Here is a 22,813-nt window from a genome sequence, read left to right as displayed (position 1 = left end):
GCTCAGAGACACCTTTACAATCAGATTAATGGGTGACCCACTCTGCCATCAGAGTGCTCTTCAGCCATCTGCAGGTATTCAGTCTGAACAAGGAGCACGCTTCACTGATTGGTTCCCCCTCTTTGGCTGAAGGTCATAATTGGGTAAATTCTGGAGGAGCCACTCTGGGGCCTCTGGGGCACAAGGCTGAGACTCACCTGTGCAGTCAGGGTTAATCACTGGACTAGTTTCTCCCACACTGATTACAAATGATGACTAAAGCTTTTGGCTGACAAGTTGTTTTTCTCAGCTGAGTACTAACCAGCCTGGATCTTTCATATTAAAGGTTTTCTGTTAAACTGTCACTGAGTGCAAGTCTCTGTCTTTCTCTCTCAGATCTTTGAGTGGTGGTATTTCAGGAAGTATGGGACCTCCTTCATAGAGCAGGTGTCTGTGAGCCACCTGCGCCCCCTGCTGGGCGGAGTGGACAGCAGCTCCCCCAGCAACTCCAACACCAGTAATGGAGAGGCCGACTCCAACCGGCAAAGCGTGTCTGGTAAGAGCCGATAGATGTTTCCTGAGCCCTTATTGACCCCCGCTGTACATTGGACTGGCCAAGAACCCAACCAGTACCCAAACAGTACTACAGAGCTGAAGGCCTTCCCAGGGCTGGCTGAGAGTCCCGCTCTCATGTCGTTGTTGCAGTGACACAGAACTCTTCAGTTCTGCTGTGTTCACTTTAAAAAGAGAACTAAACAGCCAAAATGTTGTAAAATGTCAAAGCAATTTTTCTGCTGGACTGAGACAACTCCCACTGGCCTGCTGACGGCAGAGCATGGACTGGTTTTAGTGTTTACTTCTGGGAAAAGCTTCCACACTTGTTTTCACTTACTGTGATTCTTTTCTAAAATTGGTAGCAGAATCTTTTTTCTTTTTTTCTTTTTTTTGGATATGAATGCATGAACTGATAGTTTTCCATCTTTGGTGCTGGTGTATTGACACTGAATTAGCTACTTGTGGGTTCATGTGTTTATTTGAGATACTCCCTTATTTGCACATGTAGCTACTGGCTGTGACGGTGGTGTCAGACAGTTTAAGGCATTTGTCTCATTCCTGCAGTTTACAGAGCAGCTCCAGGATTTCTGTCCTGCTGCTTCGGTCACTGATGAAAACAACTGTAAAAACCTTAACATCTGGGAAATATTCTTTCTTTTTTAAGACACATTCAAACATGTAAACAAACATGCAGCCTTTTAGCTGTTGAGTACGTGTCATATGTCCAAACCCACAGCTTTTATAAACAGCCCTAAGTGCCTAGACTTTCATATGGGGGTTCTGGATCAACAGAATGTGGTAAAACAAATATTCTCTCGTAGGTTTTGGCATCCTACATTTTAAAAAACGATTTTGACACCTTTAAGACATTTTCATTAAAGGAATGAAAAGGCAAGAACGTTCACTGTGTCAATAAAATAATAAGCTTTCTGTTCTGATGGAAGTTTTAAGAAGTTCACTGTTATAAAACTCATACTCCACCTGCTGCATCACTCTTCCAATGAAATTCATTTGTCCAGAGAGGAAAAGTCTTGCTGCTGTATTTTTCCTTTGGCTCCCCTGCAGATGTTACAGGAAAACATTTATCCTGCAAATGGCTCCATAATGCAGCCAACATTAAGTGACCTAAGCAGCTTTTCCACAGCACTTTTATGTAATAAAAATCCTATTGGCTTCAATTCAAAGTTGCAGTGAAAGTTTAAATGGAAATGATGCAGAAAGTTTAATTTCTTCAGGTTTTCTCAGTGTGTTGTGGTTGCACTGTGTGTGGAGACGTGATGCGGCTTTTGTTTTCAGCTAAACTTTGAATAATAGGATTATATGTGCCCTATTAAATCAACAAGGAAAGACTGAGAGGACAAAGGCAGGCTAATGATTTCAGCAGTGTAATAATCTGCTGTGTCCAAATCCCTCCACTGAAACTGAAGATGCAGGTTGTAGCTTATTGTTTTTCTTTGTAACAGCAGGCGTCTCATGATTAGTTAGAGATGTGCAAGTGGAAGGAACGAACGTACAACAGCATCTTTTTTTTTTTTTTTTTACCTGAGAGTTTGTATCTCTGAAAGTGTCGTAGATATTAAAAAAATGTGTTGAATGAATTAAAGGTAAAGATTGAAGTTATCTCAGCCGCTCCAGGAGCAAAGATATTGTTGGTATCAGTATTATGAAAACCCACACTGTTAAATCCTGTGTTGTCTGTTCAGTGCACTTTGACAGCGGTGAAGTCAGTGTGGAAGTACACAGTAGTGGTTGGTCACTGGGGGGTTTTCACGCCTTTCCTCTGGGGCGCGGTCGAGCCCTTTGAAGTGCTATGAGGAGGCTCAGTGTGGACTTTGCCCTTGACACTGCTCACCAGTGTTAATCTCCCTCTGTGTCCCTCCTGCAGAATGTAAAGTATGGAGGAATCCGCTGAATTTATTTCGAGGAGCCGAATATAATCGGTGAGTGACGGCAGCTAAGCTACCTGCATGTGAAAACCCTCGGCCGGTCTGAGGCTTCACTTCGTCCTGCAGCTCTTTCCCTCTCCTTCTGTGCGTCTTCTCTGATCAGTCTTCGTCACTTTCCCTCTCCTGCCGTTTCTTTTCTGTTTGATTTAGTGTTTTGTTTCCCTCTGGCGTCTGTTTTCTCCACACCTTATTTACTGTTTCCTATTTCCTCTTAGGACAGTTCTGTCTGTTCAGCTCCTTGATCCTCCATTTTTGTCTTTGCCCCTTCCTTCATCTATTTTTCCTCCCAGATGTGTTTTAGTGCTTCTCTGCTCTGATTTGTTCTCATCAGTCTCTGTTCTGTCATTTTTCCTTTATTCTCCCTGTGATGTCTCTGCCTCCTGATCCTCCTGTTGAGTCAGCCTGATTTTTCCATTTCTCACGTTGTAATTATCTTCTGTGTCTGTACCTATAAACCTGCATGCTGAGCTCTATCTCTTCAGTGTGGTCAATCGGAGTCAGATACAGTTCCAGTTCCCATTAAGTCCTCTGTCTGCACCTTCTCTGTTCAGGAACAGTCAGACGGTATCTTACTATAAATGTGTCTCATTTTGTTTGTCCAGGTATACGTGGGTAACCGGTCGAGAGCCGCTCACATATTATGACATGAACTTGTCGGCACAAGACCACCAGACCTTCTTCACCTGCGACTCAGACCACCTCCGGCCTGCTGACGCTAGTAAGAACACACGCTCTCACGTATGTATCGCAGTTCCTGTGCATAGGTCGTGACGTGACAGCTGAAATGTGTTTGTGTGTGATGGCAGTCATGCAGAAGGCGTGGAGGGAGAGGAACCCGCAGGCTCGCATCTCCGCAGCACATGAAGCTCTGGAGCTCGAAGAGTGAGTTCGCTTCCTCGCTGTCCACCACACAGACAAGGTGTTGATGTAACGTCAAAGCAAAAACATAACAGCCAGTAAAAGAATCAGGCAGACCATAGAGCACAGTAACCTGTCTAAACCTGTCTATCTGTCTCGAGCAGTGAGACACCTGTGTTGAGACAGTGATCACCTGTGTTGCATTGAGCCACAGCAGCTCTAGTTTATTTCCCACTTAATTCAGCTCGACTGGGCCTGAGTTTCTCTGCTGCTGATTCCAAACGAGGACGTGTTTAATTTACAAGCCATCAAGTCGGGGTCTCACCTGTGTGACAGACAGAACACGGAGGGTCGTACATCAGTCCCTGACACCTTTTCATGATGTTTTGTGTTTCGATTGTGACCCTCCAAATAAACACGTGTCTGCTTCTGACCACTGGACACAGAAGGATCAGGGCTGCTTGATCAGGGAGGATAAAGGATTTCAGATGCGTGATGAAGTGGAGGTCTCCAGTGAGAAAAACTGATGCACCAGCACTGACTGGCCGCCTGCATATGTGCATCTTCACAGGGGAAGACGCTGCATCTTCACTTTGTTTCCTTGGGAGTGTAGGTTTATTTTTAGGCGGGTCTGATTCTGCAGAGCAGAGGAGCTGTGGCAGCGTCGCGTGTCGCTCTGAGCTCGTACCGAGGCCGCGAGGCAGCGGTTTGATGGAAACATCTTTGATCGGTGCTCCGTCACATGCTGCTTGCAAATACATGCAGCATGAAAGCATTTCCATACTGCTCAGATGTCTTGTTGTGTGGACAAACAAGGCAGCATCTCTAGTGATGTTTCTAAATTCATTAATCCATTAGGATGTGAGTTCATTCATTCATTCTCAAAGGTGTCAAACTGTTTTAGACTTTTTTCTTTCTGTTCCTCTGTCGTCTTTGTCCTGTTTCCTTCTGCAAACGTCTTTTTTCCTCATCACCTCTTCTATCTCTCCCTGTCTGCCGTCCTGCAAATACTAATGTCTCCCCGTCCTTTCCTGTCCTGTCCTCTGTAGCTGTGCGACAGCATACATCCTCCTGGCCGAGGAGGAGGCCACCACCATCATGGAGGCCGAGCGTTTGTTTAAACAGGCACTAAAAGCTGGAGAGGGCTGCTACCGCCGCAGCCAACAGCTCCAACATCACGGTACACAGTATGAAGCCCAGCACAGTGAGTCTGATCCACTTAGTATCAACACAACTAATTAGCAGAAGGTTTATTTTCACCTGCTCAGACAATGGATTATTTCCTTTGCTTTATTAATATTTAATCTGCAGCTTGGAAAGTAGTTCATTATGCTCCTGTTTTCATTGGGACCTGAACTGATGTTAAAAGTATGTGTTGAATTATTTGTGTGTGTGTGTGTGTGTCTCTGTGTGTGTGTGTGTGTGTGTCTCTGTGTGTGTGTGTGTGTGTGTGTGTGTGTGTGTGTGTGTGTGTGTGTGTGTGTGTGTGTGTGGACCAGGAAGAGACACCAATGTGTTGGTGTATATAAAGAGGAGACTGGCCATGTGCTCCAGAAAACTTGGCCGAACACGAGAAGCAGTTAAAATGATGAGAGATGTAAGTACACACTCTGCCAGCAGAACACACACACACACACACATACACACACACACAGGACTGACAGCAGTTTGCGAATGCACATACAACACTCAGTGCAGTGATGACCCACAGCTCTTGTCTGCTCACTGTGCATGTGTCGCCCCCTGCCCGGTTTTACATGTAACAGCAGTTGTGTGTTTTCCAGTTAATGAAGGAGTTCCCTCTCCTCAGTATGTTCAACATCCACGAGAACCTACTGGAGTCGCTGCTAGAGCTCCAGAACTACGCCGACGTCCAGGCCGTTCTGGCCAAGTACGACGGTGAGACACGCACAGATTCATCTTTGGTTTTAGATGTTTCTTCATCCAACAGTGGATTGTGACAATAATGGGCAAAAGTGAAATGGTTAGTGTAGACATACAACACTTTTCAGGATTCATCCATCACACCGCTTTACTGCTGTCCTCATCCACAACACGACTGCAGCTCCTCCCTATAACCATCACCTGTAATTTCAGACGTTTGCTGTGTTCAATAACCACCTCCTGTGTGTGTGTGTGTGTGTGTGTGTGTGTGTGTGTTTTGTGTCTCCCCTCCGCAGATATTAGCTTACCCAAATCTGCAACAATATGCTACACAGCAGCGTTGCTCAAAGCCAGGGCGGTCTCGGACAAGTGAGTATCGTTTTCCTCTGCTATGGTTCTCACACTTCGCTGCTCTGCTGTTTCAGAGTTTAAGACGGAGCTGACAACAGCCTGGGGAGCACTTCAGTGTGAACGAGCGAACTGGGCTGAGCGGTGGTGTAGTAACTGTGGGTTAGCAGTAATTTAGTTCTCCACAGCAAGGCATTATGGGACTTGATCAGTGCTGTTGTGAGAAGGGAGTGTTTCACTGGGCTCTGAAACACATACTTGTACTCACACAGTACAAGCAGTGCACAGAAAAACAAACAGTACATCATGTACCCACTGATACAAAGACGTATTTGTACTGGTCGTTCATCCCAGTCGGACTTTTTATTCATTTTCCTCCACAATTTTAGAAAAGACTCAGATCAGGTCTCAGAGTTATGAACTAATGTTAGTGACAACTCGGGTGTTTGGGCTTTTTTTTCAGAATCACTTAGATCAGATACATCTGTGTGTGTGTGTGTGTGTGTGTGTGCGTGCGTGTGCGTGTAGGTTCTCTCCAGAGGCAGCGTCCAGGCGAGGGCTAAGCACAGCAGAGATGAACGCAGTAGAAGCCATCCACAGAGCGGTGGAGTTTAACCCTCACGTCCCCAAAGTGAGACTCAGAGGAATAACACACACACACACACATATTTCAATTACCACACACACACACACACACAAGCGATTACATTTCTATTAGCTAAAGGTTTCAGGAGCTGAAATCAAACTTGATCTGATTCGACCTCTGGCCTGCTCCTTTTTCTCCTCTTCAGTATCTGCTGGAGATGAAGAGTCTGATTCTTCCTCCAGAACACATCCTGAAAAGAGGCGACAGCGAGGCCATCGCCTACGCCTTCTTCCACCTGCAGCACTGGAAAAGGGTGGAGGGGGCGCTCAACCTGCTGCACTGCACCTGGGAGGGCAGTGAGTACACACTTTCTCACTCACACACACACACACACTATGATGGTAAAACATAGTCACTCTTTTTAGTTTGATTCCAGCCTGAGATGCTGTAAATGATCAAAGACATAATCATCTGTGCAGAAATGTTGTTAACCCCATGTTTTCTGTGTGTGTGTGTGTGTGTGTGTGTGTGTGTGTAGCATTCAGAATGATCCCATATCCTCTGGAGAAGGGTCATCTGTTTTATCCTTACCCTGTCTGCACAGAGACGGCCGACAGAGAGCTGCTACCCAGTAAGAGACGCCCTGACACACACACACACCTACACACACGCACACACACACCTACAGTGTGTATTTGCACAGTGAGGGACAGAAGTACTATGTGAACTTGTCAGTGAAGATGCTCTAACACTACTGGAATCTGTTGCACATTATTTAAACAGTGGAGAACACTGAGTACTAAATAGTTTGGGTATTGCAGAGTATTTTCTTGACCAGAACATAGTAATATTATTAGTATTAACAGTATTTGCAGCTGCATCTTTCATTAATTTGCAAGTTGTTTTTAAAAGACAAGCTGCTGGTTTGTAGATGTCATGTACAGAGTTTGTTGCTGTCGGGTTTTGATTTGAGTGTGGTCGCAAATTCCCCAAAACTGTAGATTTGTTTTTGAAAAATTCTGTCAAAGTTTGGCACAAAAACCCAGTGGCTGAAATTGTCATTAACATTTGTGATAATGAGACAAATTCCTGAAGGGAGCACTGGTGTGTGTGTGTGTGTGTCAGCTTGTCTGTCCACACACACTAACCTCCAGTTTATTAAACTGGCTTCCTGCCTCCAGCAGCAACACACCACAGCTGCTGTTGACCAGAACCCTCACCTTTATTTAAAGGATGAGCTTATTTTTCATGCTGCAGAATAACCACTTCAGTGCTCAGCGTCTGATAACAGGAAGTAAAGACAGAAAAGGTGACGGTAAAAATGAACCGTGACGTTTTTCGGGAAACTAACATTATGTTTGTGTGTGTGTGTCCCACGTGGAAGCAGTGTTTCACGAGGTGTCGGTCTACCCAAAGAAGGAGCTGCCCTTCTTCATCCTCTTCACAGCCGGTCTCTGCTCCTTCACCGCCATGCTGGCTCTGCTCACACACCAGTTCCCCGAACTCATGGGAGTGTTTGCTAAAGCTGTGAGTACACACACACACACACACACACACACACAGAGGTGGAGGACCAGATGTAGTAACACTCTGACGTCTCTGCTCACACGTCTCATTACAAGCAGCTTGTTGTCAAATTTGCTCCAGAGAGATAAGCTGGTTTGATTTTATTGAGCCTATGACCTTTGCTGTGACTCCTGGGGGACCAGCAGGTCCTGCAGGACTCCAGGTTTCAGTCCTGTTTCCTGTGGACTGACGACACTTTTTTACCTTTAATTCCTTAAATGCAAAGGAACCAACACGCAGCTTCACTCAACAAATGTGGTTTGGTTGGTTGGTGGTGGATCTGTATACTGGTCCTGACTCTGTGGAACCAATCAGGTTCTGTTTTAGTGAGAGAGACGCAGCCCGAGTTTGTTGCTGCACTAAAACATCCCATCAGCTGCCGAGTGCGACCGTCGGTGACGTTAAAATGAAAAGTTTGTTCCCTTGGAGCAAATTTCAGCACTTTGTTTTGATTCACTCTGCGTGTAGCGCGGCAGAAAGGTCATTAAACAGACTCTGTCACGCAGACTGAATGGAAATGTGGCTCACGAAGTGGTGACATCATGGTCGACCCTGATCCACTTAACCAGGCCGGTATCAACACCATCTTTTTTACTGGAGTGGTGCGTCCCTACGGGAAAGTGTCTCCCACAGCTCGAACACACAGGACACACACACCTTCACTTTGAAGTCCTCTTTGACGCTGATGACAGAGATGTGTGTGCAGATGCAGACATCAGGCAGGTACATGCAGGTGGGGGGTGGGGGTACAGACAGACATTGTCCTCACTCTCACCCCCATCAGCCCCCTGCCCTGGATCCTCCACCTGCTGACCTGAGGCTCCATCTAAAAACAGGTTTTCTTTGTCTCCCTGTAGTTCCTCAGCACACTGTTCGCTCCCCTGAACTTCATCATGGAGAAGGTGGAGAGCATCCTGCCGTCCAGCCTCTGGCACCAGCTCACCCGCATCTGACCCCGACCTACCGGACCACACTCAGACCCAGGATCAGAACCAGGAGTCCGCCTCCATCTGGACAGAAACAGCTGAACTGAAACCCAGAACGCTGCGCTGGGCAGGACTGACGCACCTCTGTGCCAAGATATTATGAGTTCAAACCAAAAGAGGAGAGAGGAGGAGGACGGGAGGAGGCGCGAGACAAAAAGCAAAACAATGGAATTGGAGTTGGTTTTGACTTTATTTGATATGTTTGCATTTTTTTGGGGGTTTTCAATCATTTAAAGCTGTTTTGTTGTACAAAAAAAAAAAGAGGTGATCAAATGCCATCATTAAAAAAGTGAAAAGGAAAAAAAAATACAATAAAGGACTTTTTTCGTGTATTGCTGCAAGCCAGCTTCATTTTGATTCACACAACGTTTAATGACAGAGACGCAGCCGAACCAGAGCGACGTCCGGTCACAGCCGAGCTTCAGCAGCACAACACACCTGGTAGGTTTCATCTTTATCTGTGTCCTTCACACCTTCGTCCAGTTCTCATCTTCAAACTAACCTCTCTCTCCACAGGTAGGAGGAGTTTAACCTGCGCCCACCAGGTTGTTCTGTGCACAGTGAGAAGCTTTGATTAGAAACCTGCCCAATGCACAAACATGAAATGTGTTTTAAAGGAGCACTGGCTTTGATTTTTAAGCCCAACACACGTTGAGTCTGGAAAGTAAGCTCTGTTACGTTTCCTCCTGCTAGATATTGAGATATTGGTTTTTGTACATTTCTGTAAAATATAAAAATCTATTAACAGACTTGAAACCTGCGTTATCTGTGAAAACAGTCCACAGAAGTCTGTTAATGGGTTTTCACATTGCACAGAAACGAGCAGGTGTCAGAGAATCGATCAGAGAAACGCTGCACGTGTGAAGAGGAAGAGCTAAAACACACCTCACTGGTTTAACTGCAGAGATGTGGGAACGTGGAAACGTCACAGACAAAGGAAACGCGAGCGAACGTATCAGTGTTTGCTTCTTTTGTTATATTGTCCAAACTCAGCCTGGAAAACCTGAATCTTCCTGTAACGTGTTGATGTTTATGGCTCAGGTCTTCCCTTCACTCTCCGTCAGTCTCAACGTCTGTGATTGGTTTGCACGGCCGGAGGAAGCGAGAGAGTCTGGCTGTTTAATGGTTCCACACACTGTACATGTGATTTGAATTTACACAACATATTTACACAAACAGAGTGGTTTAACTGTGAGCTGCTCATTATTAACAAGATCCTTAGTCCGAGTTTAAATTTGGAAACTGCAGATTCATGATTTTGTTCAGGACTTTTCAGCTGCACCGAGACGAGTGAAGGGCTAAAGGATTTTCCAGTGCAGCAGATTGAAATGGTTAAAGCTGGTTTTTGTTTTCAGGCAGGTGTCCAGCTCAGAGGAGACGAGTCTGCAGGTTCAGAGTCGGTTTGTGACGTCGTTAACTAATCGACTTCACATGGACAGAATGTCTTGGTGTTTTTTTTTTTTTTGGTAACAGCAAAGCTCGAAATCCAAACTGCTACATGAACTACAACTGATCTGTGTCTTAATTGCATTACAGGCATTAACAGTTTAGACAAACAGATTGAATCCAGATGCAGCTAATGTCAAACCAGCGCCACCTACAGGCAAGGAAGGTTTAACGAAGGTTTGTGTCTCTTCATGGCTGTTTCTATTGGAGGTTTTACTCTGTCATATGGTCTAATATGGTCTTAAAACTAATTATCCTCTAAACTCAGTTTTACTTTGTGTTACTGCTGCTGGTACTTCACCGGCCTACAGGTGGAGCAGAATCACACTACACCTGCTCAGTGTGTTAAAGCATTTATCAAACGTCACTGTTTATATTTACTAAATAGACAAAGCCCAGAGCTGCCTCTGACTCTGCAGACAAACGTTTCTTTGAGCTGGTGAATCAGGAGCCTCAGACCAGCAGACGGTACCTGCAGGAGACAGACCCACTTCCATGCTCAGTGAGAACAAAACGTTGTTTTTGCCTGAAATGACAGAAAATAAATTTTTGTGTTTCAAGTTCAAACTGAGCTGTAAATCTGCTACACGCTGATTTTGCAGCAGTGTTTCTGGTGTGAACGGTTTGTTTGAACCTTAACAACCGTGAGAAGCAAAGCGGTCTGAGGAACCATGGGAGCAAACTTGAATTTCTGCTGTGCATTAGCTGAAAACAGGAGACAGGTTCTTGGACTGAACAGGGACAACACAACTCTGTCTCTGCTGACACACCAGACAACACTACAATAGGTTTGATCAGTCCTCAGGGCTGGATCTCTACTGTTTTCCTGTAGTTTACTTCCAAACCACTAAGACCTGAGCATCCAGATCAAATTCTACACCTCAGTGTTTCTGTTTCATCAGTGTTTCTCTTGTTGCTTCACCAGGAAACTTTAGCCTAAAGGGACGTTGTTAAACTGAGCCTGTCAGCCAATGAAAACCAGGTTTTGCTGTAGAGCCATATGTTTGTTGACTGTCATATTTTTAAGGTAATGCTAGACCTGTAACCTGTCAGCAGCTGATGAAAGCCTTTTACGTCTTCAGCTCTGATCATGTGGAGCGTGAAGCTCTTTCCTCCAGCACACAGATGATGTGTTTCAGCTTTTTGTTTGGAACAAACCAGAGAGGAGTCGGGTACTTAGCGTGAACATGGCATGAAGAGAAAACCAGACCAGCTACCGTCTGCCTGATCTGTGGAGAAGATCAGAAACACCGCAGCAGTGAAGGTGCAGCACCAAACCTGGCCCAGCAGAGAAGCAGCAGCAGCACCGTGACCCGCGGCTGAGGGGGGTCACGTCTGGCTCTTGCAGGTGTGCAGGTCGACCTGCTGGTGGCAGTCGCGGCAGTGCACGGCGCAGCACCAGTGAAACTTGCACTCACACTTGGTGGTCCGGCTGACCCGGGACGTGTCGTAGCCTCGACCGCAGCACATCACCTCGCAGCCGTCCGTGCCCCGAGACGTCTGGTTACACGCCCGGCCTCCGGTCCCCATCGAGCCTGGACACACAGAACGGTCAGTTCAACATTCACAGCTGAAATCATGCACAACACAATAAAACTTAAATTCTAGTCCATCAGACATGAAACTGGTTTGCATCCGAAAACACAAATTTAATCTGCTTCTCGTCCGTATATTAACAGAAGCCTCATTTAAGTCCCCTAGAGAACTCAAAGCTTCAGTTCTTCAGAAGAAAATCGTTGCTGAATAAACCTGGACCACACATTTCATTTTTCAGCTCACTCCCATGTTCTCAGGAGCATTTGTTCTGCGTCCAGCCAGATGTTGAACTGTGGGGGCTTGGTATAGTTTTCTTGGACCGGGCTGCCGAGTGACCTACTCTGTTTTGGAAATACGATGCAGGAGGCTCATCGCTCACACACCGATGGGAAGAAAACTCTGTCTACCTCAGTTGGAACCAACAACACAGTCCAGTTCGAGATACAACAAACATCTTTGCATCTTGAAGTTAAATCTTTTCACTGCAGCAGCAACTTCACCCCTGAACATTAGTTATTTAATCAAAACCACATCTCACCACTTTCTTTCCACACTTGACAATGACTCCAACCTAAAAAGGCCAGAGGCATCCTGGGAAATGACTCCAGACGTCCTAAAGGAACAGTCCGCTGCAAAATGACCCTTTAAGCAGTTTCTCCAAAGTGGAATGTGACTTGGCAGGACATGGGCCAACATTTAGCCAATCAGGAGAGTTTAGCTGGTCTTCAGGAGCCAATGGGAGCCCAGCGTTGCAGTGGCAGGACACTGAAGAAGAGGCAGAAGGGGCTTTGGGTAAGATGATGAACGTTAAGACGATGGAGACATGAGAGATTGATGACAGGAGCCATCAGCCTGTGCTCCCACTCTTCATCAGCTGTTCATTTTACAGGAGGAACACACACACAGGCCTCACTGATACTGTACACACTCCCTTTCTCTTGCCTTCAGCCCACACACACACACACACACACTTTCTATCTCCTCAAACACTCAACCTGAGCTCACAGCAGAAACGTGCAGGCCTGTCACGATCACAGCTGTGGTTGTTTTTATCACAATCACCTCAACTTTTTATCTCCACTTTTCTTCTTTGTGATTTTAACATAAAAAACCATCTGAGGTAACAAGTGGATGAGTCGACTGAGTGTTTACTTTCAGCTCAATGTTTGATGCTTCCAGTGTCTTAAATGTGGACTGTTCTGTGCTGTGGTGCATTTGTCCTGATTATAGATTAGTATCACGTCATCCCTCTCATGTTTTTATCGAATGATTGTGGGAGAACAGTTTGGGTTCTCGTGTCAAGATTTCCAGATAGTTTCATCTTTGATCAGGGAGAAAACAAAACTTTTTAAAGATAAAATCACGACAACAAAACGGGAATCACAGACGCAGTCTCAACAAAAAGTGACTATTACTGAGCCTGAGATCAGTGTGTGTGTGTGTGTGTGTGTGTGTGTGTGTGTGTGTGTGTGTCTGCAGAAGCCAGACATGTAGCACTGGGCTCTAGTGCAGCCCTGAATGACGACAACAGCTCGGATCAGCGCTGAGAGTCACAAAGTGCTGAAATCAAAACACTGATTAAAAAGGAAAAACTAAGTTTAAGAGCTTCTGTAAATGAGTAATTTCAGTTTTACATTTGAAAATAAAATGAAAACACCCTGTTCATTAGCAGACACAGAGCAGATTAATGGGAAAACTGTGTCCCTGATGATCTTTGGGTTTTGGACTGTTGGTCAGACAGACATTTGAAGGTTCTGACTCTGGTGCAGATGTTCAGCCAGAGGTGGCTGCAGCTGCCCAGGTGTGACTGCTGAAGTCCACGTGTTAGTGAAGCACGTGTGTGTGTTCAGCTGACTGCACCAATGAGGGTTTGGAAAAAATTATGAACCAGCTTCAAGTATCATCTCGAACACTGTTTTGGAATTTGCTCATGTTTACTTTCTGCTCCGCTGTGTGTGTGTGTGTGTGTGTGTGTGTGTGTGTGTGTGTGTGTGTGTGTGTGTGTGTGTGTGTGTGTGTGTGCGCACTGTTCCCTCACCGGGTAATCTGTCTGGGCACGACCTGGAGCCCCGTCCCTCCCTGGCAGCGTGCCCGCCTGTCATCCGCGGTATGCTGCACCGCCAGGGGTGACATCACGGCCAGAGTCGCCCTCACAGCCTCGCTCTCTGCGTCTGCTTATTGAATTAAGATGAGGGGGCGCCGAGAGATGAGTTTAGCACCTGAGCCGCGCCGGAGCCAGGGGAAATTGATTTCACACTTTAAAGAGGCACAGAGGGGCCGTCTCTCTCTGTCTGTGGGCTCTGAACCTGAGTGTGTCTGTGTGTTGTCTAAGAACGGACCATTCAGTCTGTGTGTTTTCGGTGCATCTGATGGGGGGAAAGAACAACAGAGAATAGCTCAGTGTGTGTTTCAAGAGGAACACGCCTTGTGTGTTTGTATGTGTGTGTTTGTGTGTGTGTCTGAAAGAGAGAGACGGTGATTTAATGGACAGGTATGTGTCATGATTGGAAGCAGGTTTACATGCTTGTGTCTGTGTGTCCCACAGGAGGGAGATGGTTCAGTTCTCAAGAGGCCCAGGGTGAACACTACACTGTGTGTGTGTGTGTGTGTGTGTGTGTGTGTGTGTGTGTGTGTTACCTCACCCTGCTTACATGTACACAGCCCATAAAGTCATCATGTCTGCTGTGATGTCTCAGCTTGTTCCCAAAAGACCTCCATGTAAGGTCTTGGATTTAACCTGCGAGGCCACGTTCAGTCAGCAGAAGTGACGTTAATGATAATTAGCTCAATTAAATCGTCTTAGTGTGTCCACCTAACAGTCCAAAACCCAAACCTGTACTTCTAGTTTATTTATTTTAGTATATTTCTCTCCAGGTGGGTGTTTGTTGCCTTTTCCTCTCCCTGCTCCAAACGCCAACACAAAGATTATGAAGGTGAAAATAAATCATCCTAAATATCCTCTTAGTGACAAATACTCTACATTAATAAACGCCTGAAGAAAATGTCTTTACATCTGGTGACAACTACATTGGTGGGCTGTCCGATTCATCAGAAGGGAGGAGACTGTAAACTGCTCCAGTGTGTTGTGTGAACTGTGCCTCCTTTGCAGGGCAATCGTGCCCTCAGGTGTGTGTGTGTGTGTGTGTGTGTGTCTGCAGCGGCGGTGATTTATCGTGATCTGTGGCGTTCTAAGGTTTCAGCCTACAGAAGTGTGTAATGGCTCTTAAACTGGCCGACACCTGATCTCCACGGATCATCTGCTGCCTGACAGGCATCCACCTCCTCTGACACACACACACACACACACACACACACACACACACACACTTACTTTTCAAACGCAAACATTTTCCTTCTCACACTCACCGTCCTGTTCCTCACACAGATGTGGCTGAAAGTGCAGTTTTCCTTCCTAGGAAAGACGCATTTTTCATTTTTGATGAAATGACGTGTTCGTTTCCTGAGCGAACAGCTGCAGTTCTCTCAGACTTGACTCGGCTTTCAGCTCCTTCCAGATGTTCAGCTGGATTCAGCTCAGCAGACACTTCGTGAACAGTTTCTTCTCATGTATGTGTCGGGTTACGATCCTGGCACCATGTTTCTGTCCAGATCACTTGATGATCATCTGACTGGTTGTTTCGAGATGCAGCAAAGCACGAGTGTCTCACTAAACGTTCTCCCTGGATCACAGCTGCTGGGTTCTCCTGCTGGGTCTTCCTCAAAGCAGCCACTTCCGCTCACTGCGACTGGACGGTGATGAACTACGATGTTCTGAAGCTTTAGCTCGGTCTGGAGCCCATGTTCGTCTTGCGGCCACGTTCTCACAAGGATGTTACGTTCCCTGACAGAGGGTCTTTACCTTGACCTTGGGTGGCAATGCTGTTCTTGCTGATCTTCCCTTGTCCATGTTCAGTCTGATGCACAGTGAGGACTCTTCTCCACTGAACAGACTGAAGCAGCTGTGGAACCGACTGAAGACAAAGGTTTACCTGAAATCTCACTGCAGTCCACTAAATTATCACCAGGTCTAAAGGACGAAGCATTGTTCCAGTGAGGTGTTAGGACACCGTCGCTCTTAGCCACGTTTGTTTTGAAACAGATTCCACTCCTTTCCTGACAGCACCGCCTGGTAACGCTGAAGGATCCGCCTGAGGAGAACTCATCCAAATCAAAACACCCAAGTCCATGTGAAAAAAACCTACTGAATTAATTCTCAACAATAAGCCCAGACTGACTTATTCTTAAATAAAGTGCTATAAAATTCAAAGCAGCTCTAAAACTAAAAGTTAAAAGCAGGAAAAACTGAACAAACTCCCGAATCACCTCGAGATCTACATTCTGAGTTTGGTTTAAACACTGAATGTACAGGAGACATCAAATCAGAAGGAACTGGACATTACAACCCTGATGCTGAAACACTGCAACACTCCAGGTCCCAAAAAGATGATTATCATTGTTCCAAAGCAGCTTCCAATAAAACACATTGGAGCCAGTTTTGTCACGTGTGCTGAAAAGTGGAGCAGATGTCGGGCAGGTTTGAGAGGCCAAGAACGTTTCACCTGCTGAAGGTTTTGTTTGTGTAATTCAACCAAACATCTGTGATCAAGCTTTGGAAAACCCTCATGACGAGTCTGTTCTCACGGTAAAGTGGTTCAGCTGAACCCTGAAACATTTACGTCTTTGGTTCATTTGTCCAGGTGAGAATAAGGTCATAGACAAATAACCACAGCCAGGTGTTTCAAACCTTTACCTGAAGAACTAAAGTCCTGCAGTAAAAACTGGGCTCAATTCAGGTAAAAAGGGTTTTCATGTATTTAATCAGATTACAGTACATTTTAAAGCACTGTAATCTGATTAGTCCACTGTAATCTGATTAGTTTAGTCCACACAGAGATTGTCAAACCAGACGTTGTGGCAAAGGTTGAAAGGTGAACTGATTACCTGACTCGTGGTCCTGTATGCAGTAGTCAGGTGAGTCCTCAAAGTACACCAGGTCATTCTTGCTGGGTCGTTTGAAGTGCGCATGTGCAGCGGTGAACCCGGTGCCGTACTGGTTAACGGCGACCTGCACGGCGCCGTTGTACCTCTTGCGAAGGTGGTCACCGGTGCGACGAAAGTCGGCCATGGCCAGCCAGCAGGTCCGGACGCTGCACGACCCGCTGACGCCGTGACATTTACACTCCAGAGTCATGAAGCGCTTCACTGCCTGGAGAGCAAACCAACAAACGTGTGTGGACCGATTCATCTGTAATGTTATACAATCTGAGAGGCCAAATATCTGTCATTTCGTGGTTGTACAAATAATTTCCCAATAATTTCTTTTCAGCAGCTGTTTTCTTTAACTAACCCACACAGGTCAGTGCCTCCTCACCTTCCTGCCAGCTTGGTTGTTGTGCAGGTTCATGAGAGCCCGGGCGTCCCTCCCCTTCCTCTCCTTGGCGTCCACGAAGGCCTGGCTGAAGCGCATGGCGTGCTCCACGTGGTCACTGCAGCCGCCCCAGTCGAAAGAGCCCTTGGCGTCCTGCGAAGAGCCTTTTTTAGAGGGATCACAGGAGCAGGAGTCCAGCTCGCCTTGGCTGCAGGCTCGTGCCAACGTGTACACCACGCCGGCTGAAGAGATGGCGTAGACGAAGGCCACCTCGCGGCTGCCTGAGGGGAGAGCCCGAAGGAAACAAGGAAGCACACACCAAAATAAAAGCAGGTACTTCACTGGAGAATCATATTACCCCCCAAAAAATCTCAGCTCATGATAAGGATAGAAACTTATTTAGGTTCTATTTCTCATAGACTCATGGAAATAATTGGAGAAACCTCATGAACGTTTTGACTCTTTTTGATAAATCATGAGGATGAACCTTTGCACTGATTAAAGAAGTTTCCTTTCAAACCAGCAGAGTGTTAAAGTTAAAAACAAGCTGTCATGAACGTGGGTGTTCAACCTGTGTAGATGATGTTTGGGACGTCCATGAGGCGAATTAGAAGGATTGAACCATAAACCAAATGATGCTAGATAACCAATTAATCCAAGCGTTGTTCTGTTCAGTCAGGTCCAACATGTCAGACCCACAGCCGGGCCCATCCCCAGAGTCAAAATAAAGTAAACACCAGAGCTGCACACTGAGGCCAGAGGCTCATATCACACTTTTGTTTTCCAAACACTGAAAACTAAAAGTCCAGGACTTTAAAGAAGCTAACACAGTCAGTGGATCACGCCTCTACATGAATAAACCCCAACAATGGGAGATGTGAATCAAACATAAAACGTTAATCTTCTTATTTTATTGCTCTCGACTCTGACAGGCTGTCTGACGGCAGAATAGAGCCATGACAGCTCTTTCAGATGTTTGGCCTCTGCTGCTACCTGTATGACCCGTGTCTGTTGTCGTCTGCTAGAAGCTTTTATTTCATGCCTCGCATTAAATGAAAAAAACGCTTCATCTACCTCCAAGATGGAAAAACAGCTAACGGTTACCAGCAATGCCCGGATAGGGAACCCTTATCTCCCTCCACATTGAACTGAGAGCGGAGCGGCATCAAAGGCTGAGGCAGAGCGAGGCGGATCACCTCGGCCACAGAATCACGACACACATTGGCAGCAATGAAACAAAAGCACAGAGCTGCTAAACTCATCTGATTCAGAATCGAAATCGATCTCAATATCCCTCTGAACTGTCCTTTTATTGACCTGTTGTTACTGAACATGCTCATAACTCATCTGAGTCACCATCAGTTATGCAAACAACAGAAAGTCCCATCCAGGACTATTTTTCCCAGGGTCTCCCCTGTCAGGCTGCATGAAGGCTGCCCCTGACGTGTAACCGGTGCAGCTCAGTGCCAGAGGAACAAGCAGAAATAATCTGTAGTTCAATCCACAGGTGCCAGTGTGTAATTAAAGTCTGTCTCTAATGTTGAACAAATCCACATCATCTGTCATTAAGCCTCAGGCTCCTTTTAATTCCAATAAATGGGATTTTTAAGAAAGATTGATAATGCAAACTAATGTTTCTTCTTTTCTTTTGTTTAACTACTAGTTAATGAACAAAAACAATTATGTTAAATGCAGCATTCGCCTCATTTTAGCTTCATTCTGACTGAAAAACCCACAAAATGCATCCTTGAGGAAAAACAACGAAAAATACACAAAAACAGTGAAAACCTGACAAATGTGCAACATCTTACTTTAGAGTGGCTTCCATATTTTCTTTTACTTTTCTAACTGTAAAATAATAATTGGTTCTTCTTCTGTTAATTGATCACACATCCCAGTGTGAGATGACACACAAACACGAGGGCTTTGAATCACATCTTAGTAAAGTAAACAATAGTAAACAAATGTTTCCAGCTGGAGTCTTTAGAGTTTTTAATTCAGGCAAAGTCCATGTACAGCTGCATGTGTGCGCCTGTTTCATTATTATTATTATTATTATTATTATTAACATCATGGGGTTTAGATTAAGGTTAGGGTTTGGTTGTCATTAGGGTTAGGCAGGTAGTGGTTATGGTTAAGTCTCCGGGGAAAACAATGCAAGTAAGTAAAAAGTTTCCACGAGGGATGAAATAAGTTTCTAACGAGGTTAAAGAGAAAAACTCCTGCGTAATAGTTTTAAATGAGCTCACTGTTATTGAGAGTAAGGAGCTTCTGAGGGAACCTCGACGTGCCGTAATAATTCTGTGTGACACGCTCGGGGCCCGACCAGGAGGTCCGAATACCACACGGCAGATTAGAGCCCCTGACATGAAACGGACTAAGTCGAAGAATCCGCCGTGAAGGTTAAATCTCAGGGCATGGGAGAGGAACATCAGGCCACCTGGTCCTGATGTTCCTGCTGTGGCAATAAAAAACCAATTTGACTTGTTATAACAAGTCCTCAGGGGAGTTTGGCTGCCGAGACGCACAGCGACAGGTCTAATTTGACACAATGCTTCTGTGCAGACTTCACATCTGTCATAGGCAGTGGCGGCAATAAATCAAGCATCTCCTGCAGATAAACACCGTTAGCGACCTGATGAGGATCTTTCCAATAGATCTAACACGAACATCATTATGATACAAAACTAAGTCAAACTGGGAAAAATCTGACGTCTATTAGTTAACGAACCTGAAAGTATTTGTTTTCTTTATCAAGCAATTTTTCAAATTAAGTGATTCTGCCGTCTATAAAATAACCATCGAAGTTTCTCACGTAATAAAGAAAAATGAAGCAGTAACCAGCAAATGTTTCTGAACTTTCATACACTCAAGTTAACAGTTGTCAGTTTATTAGGTACACCTCCATAAACTCTCCTCCTTCATAAGGAGGCGTGTGCAGCCCAGTTCAACACAAACCACATCCTCCAAAATGATCAAACACGTCTCTGAAATAGATTCAACAAAAAAAACTGATCAGCTTCATGGAGGAGGATTTATCACAGGACGGCTGGATTAGACCTAGTTTTAGGAAGGTGTACTTAATAAATGGACAACTGAGCGTACACACAATAAACCTGATAAACGACTTCAGTGATTAAACTGTTGCAGATCTTTTTTTTTTTTTTTTTTGCATTGACAAATCTTTTCAGCAGTGAATTTGTAAACCAGGCGTCACTTTTTTTTTTCACTAAGTAACACGTTAGCCCCCAGCACAAGAACAGCCTGACTGAGAAACCAGTTGGCTGCACCGACGTGATAAATGTACAACTGTAAAGTGAGATGAGACGTGGAATGTGATCCAACCTCTTTTTCAAAAAAAAAAAAAAAAAAAAAAAAACAAATCTGTTCCCAGAAAACCTCTACATCTTCCTGACACTTTTAAAAATCAGACACTTGTTTAGGTTTGTCAGCATGAAGTTGTGGCATATGGTCAAACATGTTTGCTAACAGGCCCGTGTGCTATAACACACATGAGGATTCATTTCCAAAGGTGCCAGCAACACACACAATGACCTGGAAACATAACACAGCAGATACTGTTGCAGGAGCTTCTCTTAGACCTGCAGTGCTTAAGGCAGAAACACTTTATGTTCCTCCTCGCTGGATCTAATATCATAACACAGACAATTCAACCTATGGTTATCACAGAAAGTACCTCAGTAGTCACATCCTAACGGCATGTACTGAAGTCTTCAGTTACTGTAACTGATGTCCACAGACAAGAAGGGGGCAAAGGTTTCACACAGGACTTAATATTTTAGGGTTAAAATTAGCACTGAATGACACGATTCTCTATTTACTAATCCCTAAACCCCCTCAAACCTGTAAAACCTTCTTTTTTTTTTCCCCCTCGACTTTCCTACAGAGGGATCAGGACAGGACAGAGGCTCAGCGCCTTACTCAAGGACAAGGCTACAGGCAGGATACTTGCTGCAGATGAAGGTTTGAGTTCAGATTCAAATCCCCAGAAAAATGAATTTCAAAACCTGCATCGGCTTAAATTTTTACGTTTTTAGGCTACAGGGAGAAGAGTGTACTCACTGCGTAGCAGCAGGCGTCCGAACAGGTTGTGGTCCCTGGCCGTGACGTAGCAGTTCCAGCGGTGGTTGCGGAACTGGTGCTGGCACTCCGCGATCCAGTCCTTCATCCCAGCCCCGACAGCCTGCATCACTTTGGGGTGCTGACGGCACAGCTGGCGCTGCTTGTTCACCAGACCGGGGATGTTGTCGCACATCACCTGGGATCCCAGGGTGCCCATATACCTGCAGAGCGTAAGAAGGTTTAAACCTGTAGATACTGTGTGTGTGCAGAAATGTCCATGTTTCTGTACCTGGACTGGGAGAAGGAAATTTTCCCGGTGACAAAAGAAAATATTGAAGGTATCCTGGCAACAAACGTGCAGATAAGTAAGAGCATAGTTGCACTTTCTGAGAGCTGAAGAAACAAAAATCAACTGGACAGTAAATTAAAACTGGAAGAAAATACTGAAATAAGGCTAAAAAGTGTGACTGCTGGAGAAAGTTGTGTTGAAATCTCTCCTAACAAGTCTACACTCCCATGTACCTGCACAACAAGGTGATGAAAGACGGGCAGGGAATTTGAACGTGGGGTTTTCTTAAACAATTAGAGACAAGAGCAGCAAGAAAAAAAAAAATGCATGGGAGGGAAATTATCTGTCCAAATAGCATCTGGGTCTCACGGACACTACGAAGCTTGGAATTTGGAAACAGAACCTTTGCAAATATTCATTAAAGATTCAAGAGAAAGACAGCAAATACAGAGAAATGAAACCAGATCAAATGACTTTATCCTGGAAACCTATCTGTCCAGATATTCAACCTTCACCAAGCTGCATAAATACAGTTATGAAAGCTACGGAGGAGAAACTTCATCTCTGGGTAAAAGAGGAAAATGCAAATAAATAGTTTTAATGCCAATTTAGAAATTTTACGCATCAACTTTTAATCAGCTCGAAAACATATTAAAACTTCTCAGGACTGGGAAGCGCTTTGTGCTAATAAAACCAGGCATGTGCAGTTCTATCTGAATAAATATGTCAATAAAGTGAACAGTACTTACCACCAGGACGCATCGACCTCGGCTGTCAGCCAGCAGATTGCTACGGATAAATACAAACATATCCCACTTGGCAATACGTTCATATTAACCAAACTTTAGGAATCTGGACGCAGCATTTCCACGGATGAGAGAAAAATGGAAAACATCAGAGAAGTTAGAACTGGCTAAATCTTCAAATCACCCTTTGGATTAGACATGTATCATCACACAGGAGCTGGTGAACCGAGGTTTGCGCGTAACGGCCGGGACTGGCTCGGGCTCTGCGCGGTGCATAAAAGGAAGAAGAGCAGCAAAGGTTTTCAGTGGAGCTGGCAGCTGATGTGCTATCAGGTTTAAATTGCTTTACACAAGGGGTGGGCAGAGTCCCGTCTCAGGAATGAGGTGAAGAAACGAGATGTCTCAGAGTATCTGTTCAGGCTGGTTTGACACCAGACAGGCTTGGCCCGCGTCCAGACCGGAGCTTCGCAGCCCCGAGAGATGTGGTCCACGCTGATGGGCTCTTCACTCCAACTGCACCGACGCGTTCAGGGCTGTGGGAGGATTCATCCCGCAGTCAGCCAATGTCAGTCACAAACCCGCTTCTATTCAAACTCATGGGAACAATGTGGAGCAGAAAATGGATCCAGCAGCCCCG

General features: G+C 45.3%; 2 protein-coding genes across 4 annotated transcripts in view; one reads left to right on the top strand and one right to left on the bottom strand.

Moving 5' to 3' along the window:
- Positions 1-8,922, top strand: part of LOC113133543 (suppressor of tumorigenicity 7 protein homolog) — a 33,995-nt gene extending 25,073 nt beyond the window's left edge. For 2 of the 3 annotated variants that reach the window (XM_026312412.2, XM_026312414.1), the window contains 13 exons: positions 376-535; positions 2,420-2,474; positions 3,083-3,198; positions 3,287-3,362; positions 4,388-4,542; positions 4,838-4,935; positions 5,123-5,237; positions 5,519-5,591; positions 6,099-6,201; positions 6,362-6,512; positions 6,695-6,787; positions 7,541-7,683; positions 8,580-8,922. In XM_026312412.2, coding sequence (XP_026168197.1) covers positions 376-535; positions 2,420-2,474; positions 3,083-3,198; positions 3,287-3,362; positions 4,388-4,542; positions 4,838-4,935; positions 5,123-5,237; positions 5,519-5,591; positions 6,099-6,201; positions 6,362-6,512; positions 6,695-6,787; positions 7,541-7,683; positions 8,580-8,675 — 1,434 coding nt within the window. In that variant the 3' untranslated portion in view covers positions 8,676-8,922. The remainder of the gene's footprint in view (positions 1-375; positions 536-2,419; positions 2,475-3,082; positions 3,199-3,286; positions 3,363-4,387; positions 4,543-4,837; positions 4,936-5,122; positions 5,238-5,518; positions 5,592-6,098; positions 6,202-6,361; positions 6,513-6,694; positions 6,788-7,540; positions 7,684-8,579) is intronic. The other variant, XM_026312413.1, reaches the window with a different exon arrangement.
- Positions 8,923-11,483: 2,561 nt separating this feature from the next.
- Positions 11,484-22,493, bottom strand: wnt2 (wingless-type MMTV integration site family member 2). Its single transcript, XM_026311430.1, has 5 exons — positions 22,180-22,493; positions 21,142-21,362; positions 17,062-17,339; positions 16,632-16,896; positions 11,484-11,689 (listed from the first exon to the last, which is right to left on the bottom strand). Exons 1-5 carry the CDS (start codon positions 22,260-22,262, stop codon positions 11,484-11,486), a joined length of 1,053 nt encoding a protein of 350 aa, XP_026167215.1. The 5' UTR covers positions 22,263-22,493.
- Positions 22,494-22,813: the final 320 nt, after the last annotated feature.

The sequence above is a fragment of the Mastacembelus armatus genome, chromosome 6, assembly GCF_900324485.2.
Source record: "Mastacembelus armatus chromosome 6, fMasArm1.2, whole genome shotgun sequence".
In the NCBI taxonomy this organism is placed as follows: Eukaryota; Metazoa; Chordata; class Actinopteri; order Synbranchiformes; family Mastacembelidae; genus Mastacembelus; species Mastacembelus armatus.
The sequence above is the reverse complement of the archived record's forward strand: the minus strand, read 5'-3'. Positions and strand labels throughout refer to the sequence as shown.

Excerpts from the sequence above, each read along its gene's own strand:
- wnt2 (XM_026311430.1), bottom strand. The coding sequence starts at position 22,262 with ATGAACGTATTGCCAAGTGGGATATGTTTGTATTTATCCGTAGCAATC. Across the intron at positions 16,897-17,061 it reads ACAACCAAGCTGGCAGGAAG|GCAGTGAAGCGCTTCATGAC; the intron begins GTGAGGAGGCAC and ends TTTGCTCTCCAG. Across the intron at positions 11,690-16,631 it reads CATACAGGACCACGAGTCAG|GCTCGATGGGGACCGGAGGC; the intron begins GTAATCAGTTCA and ends CTGTGTGTCCAG.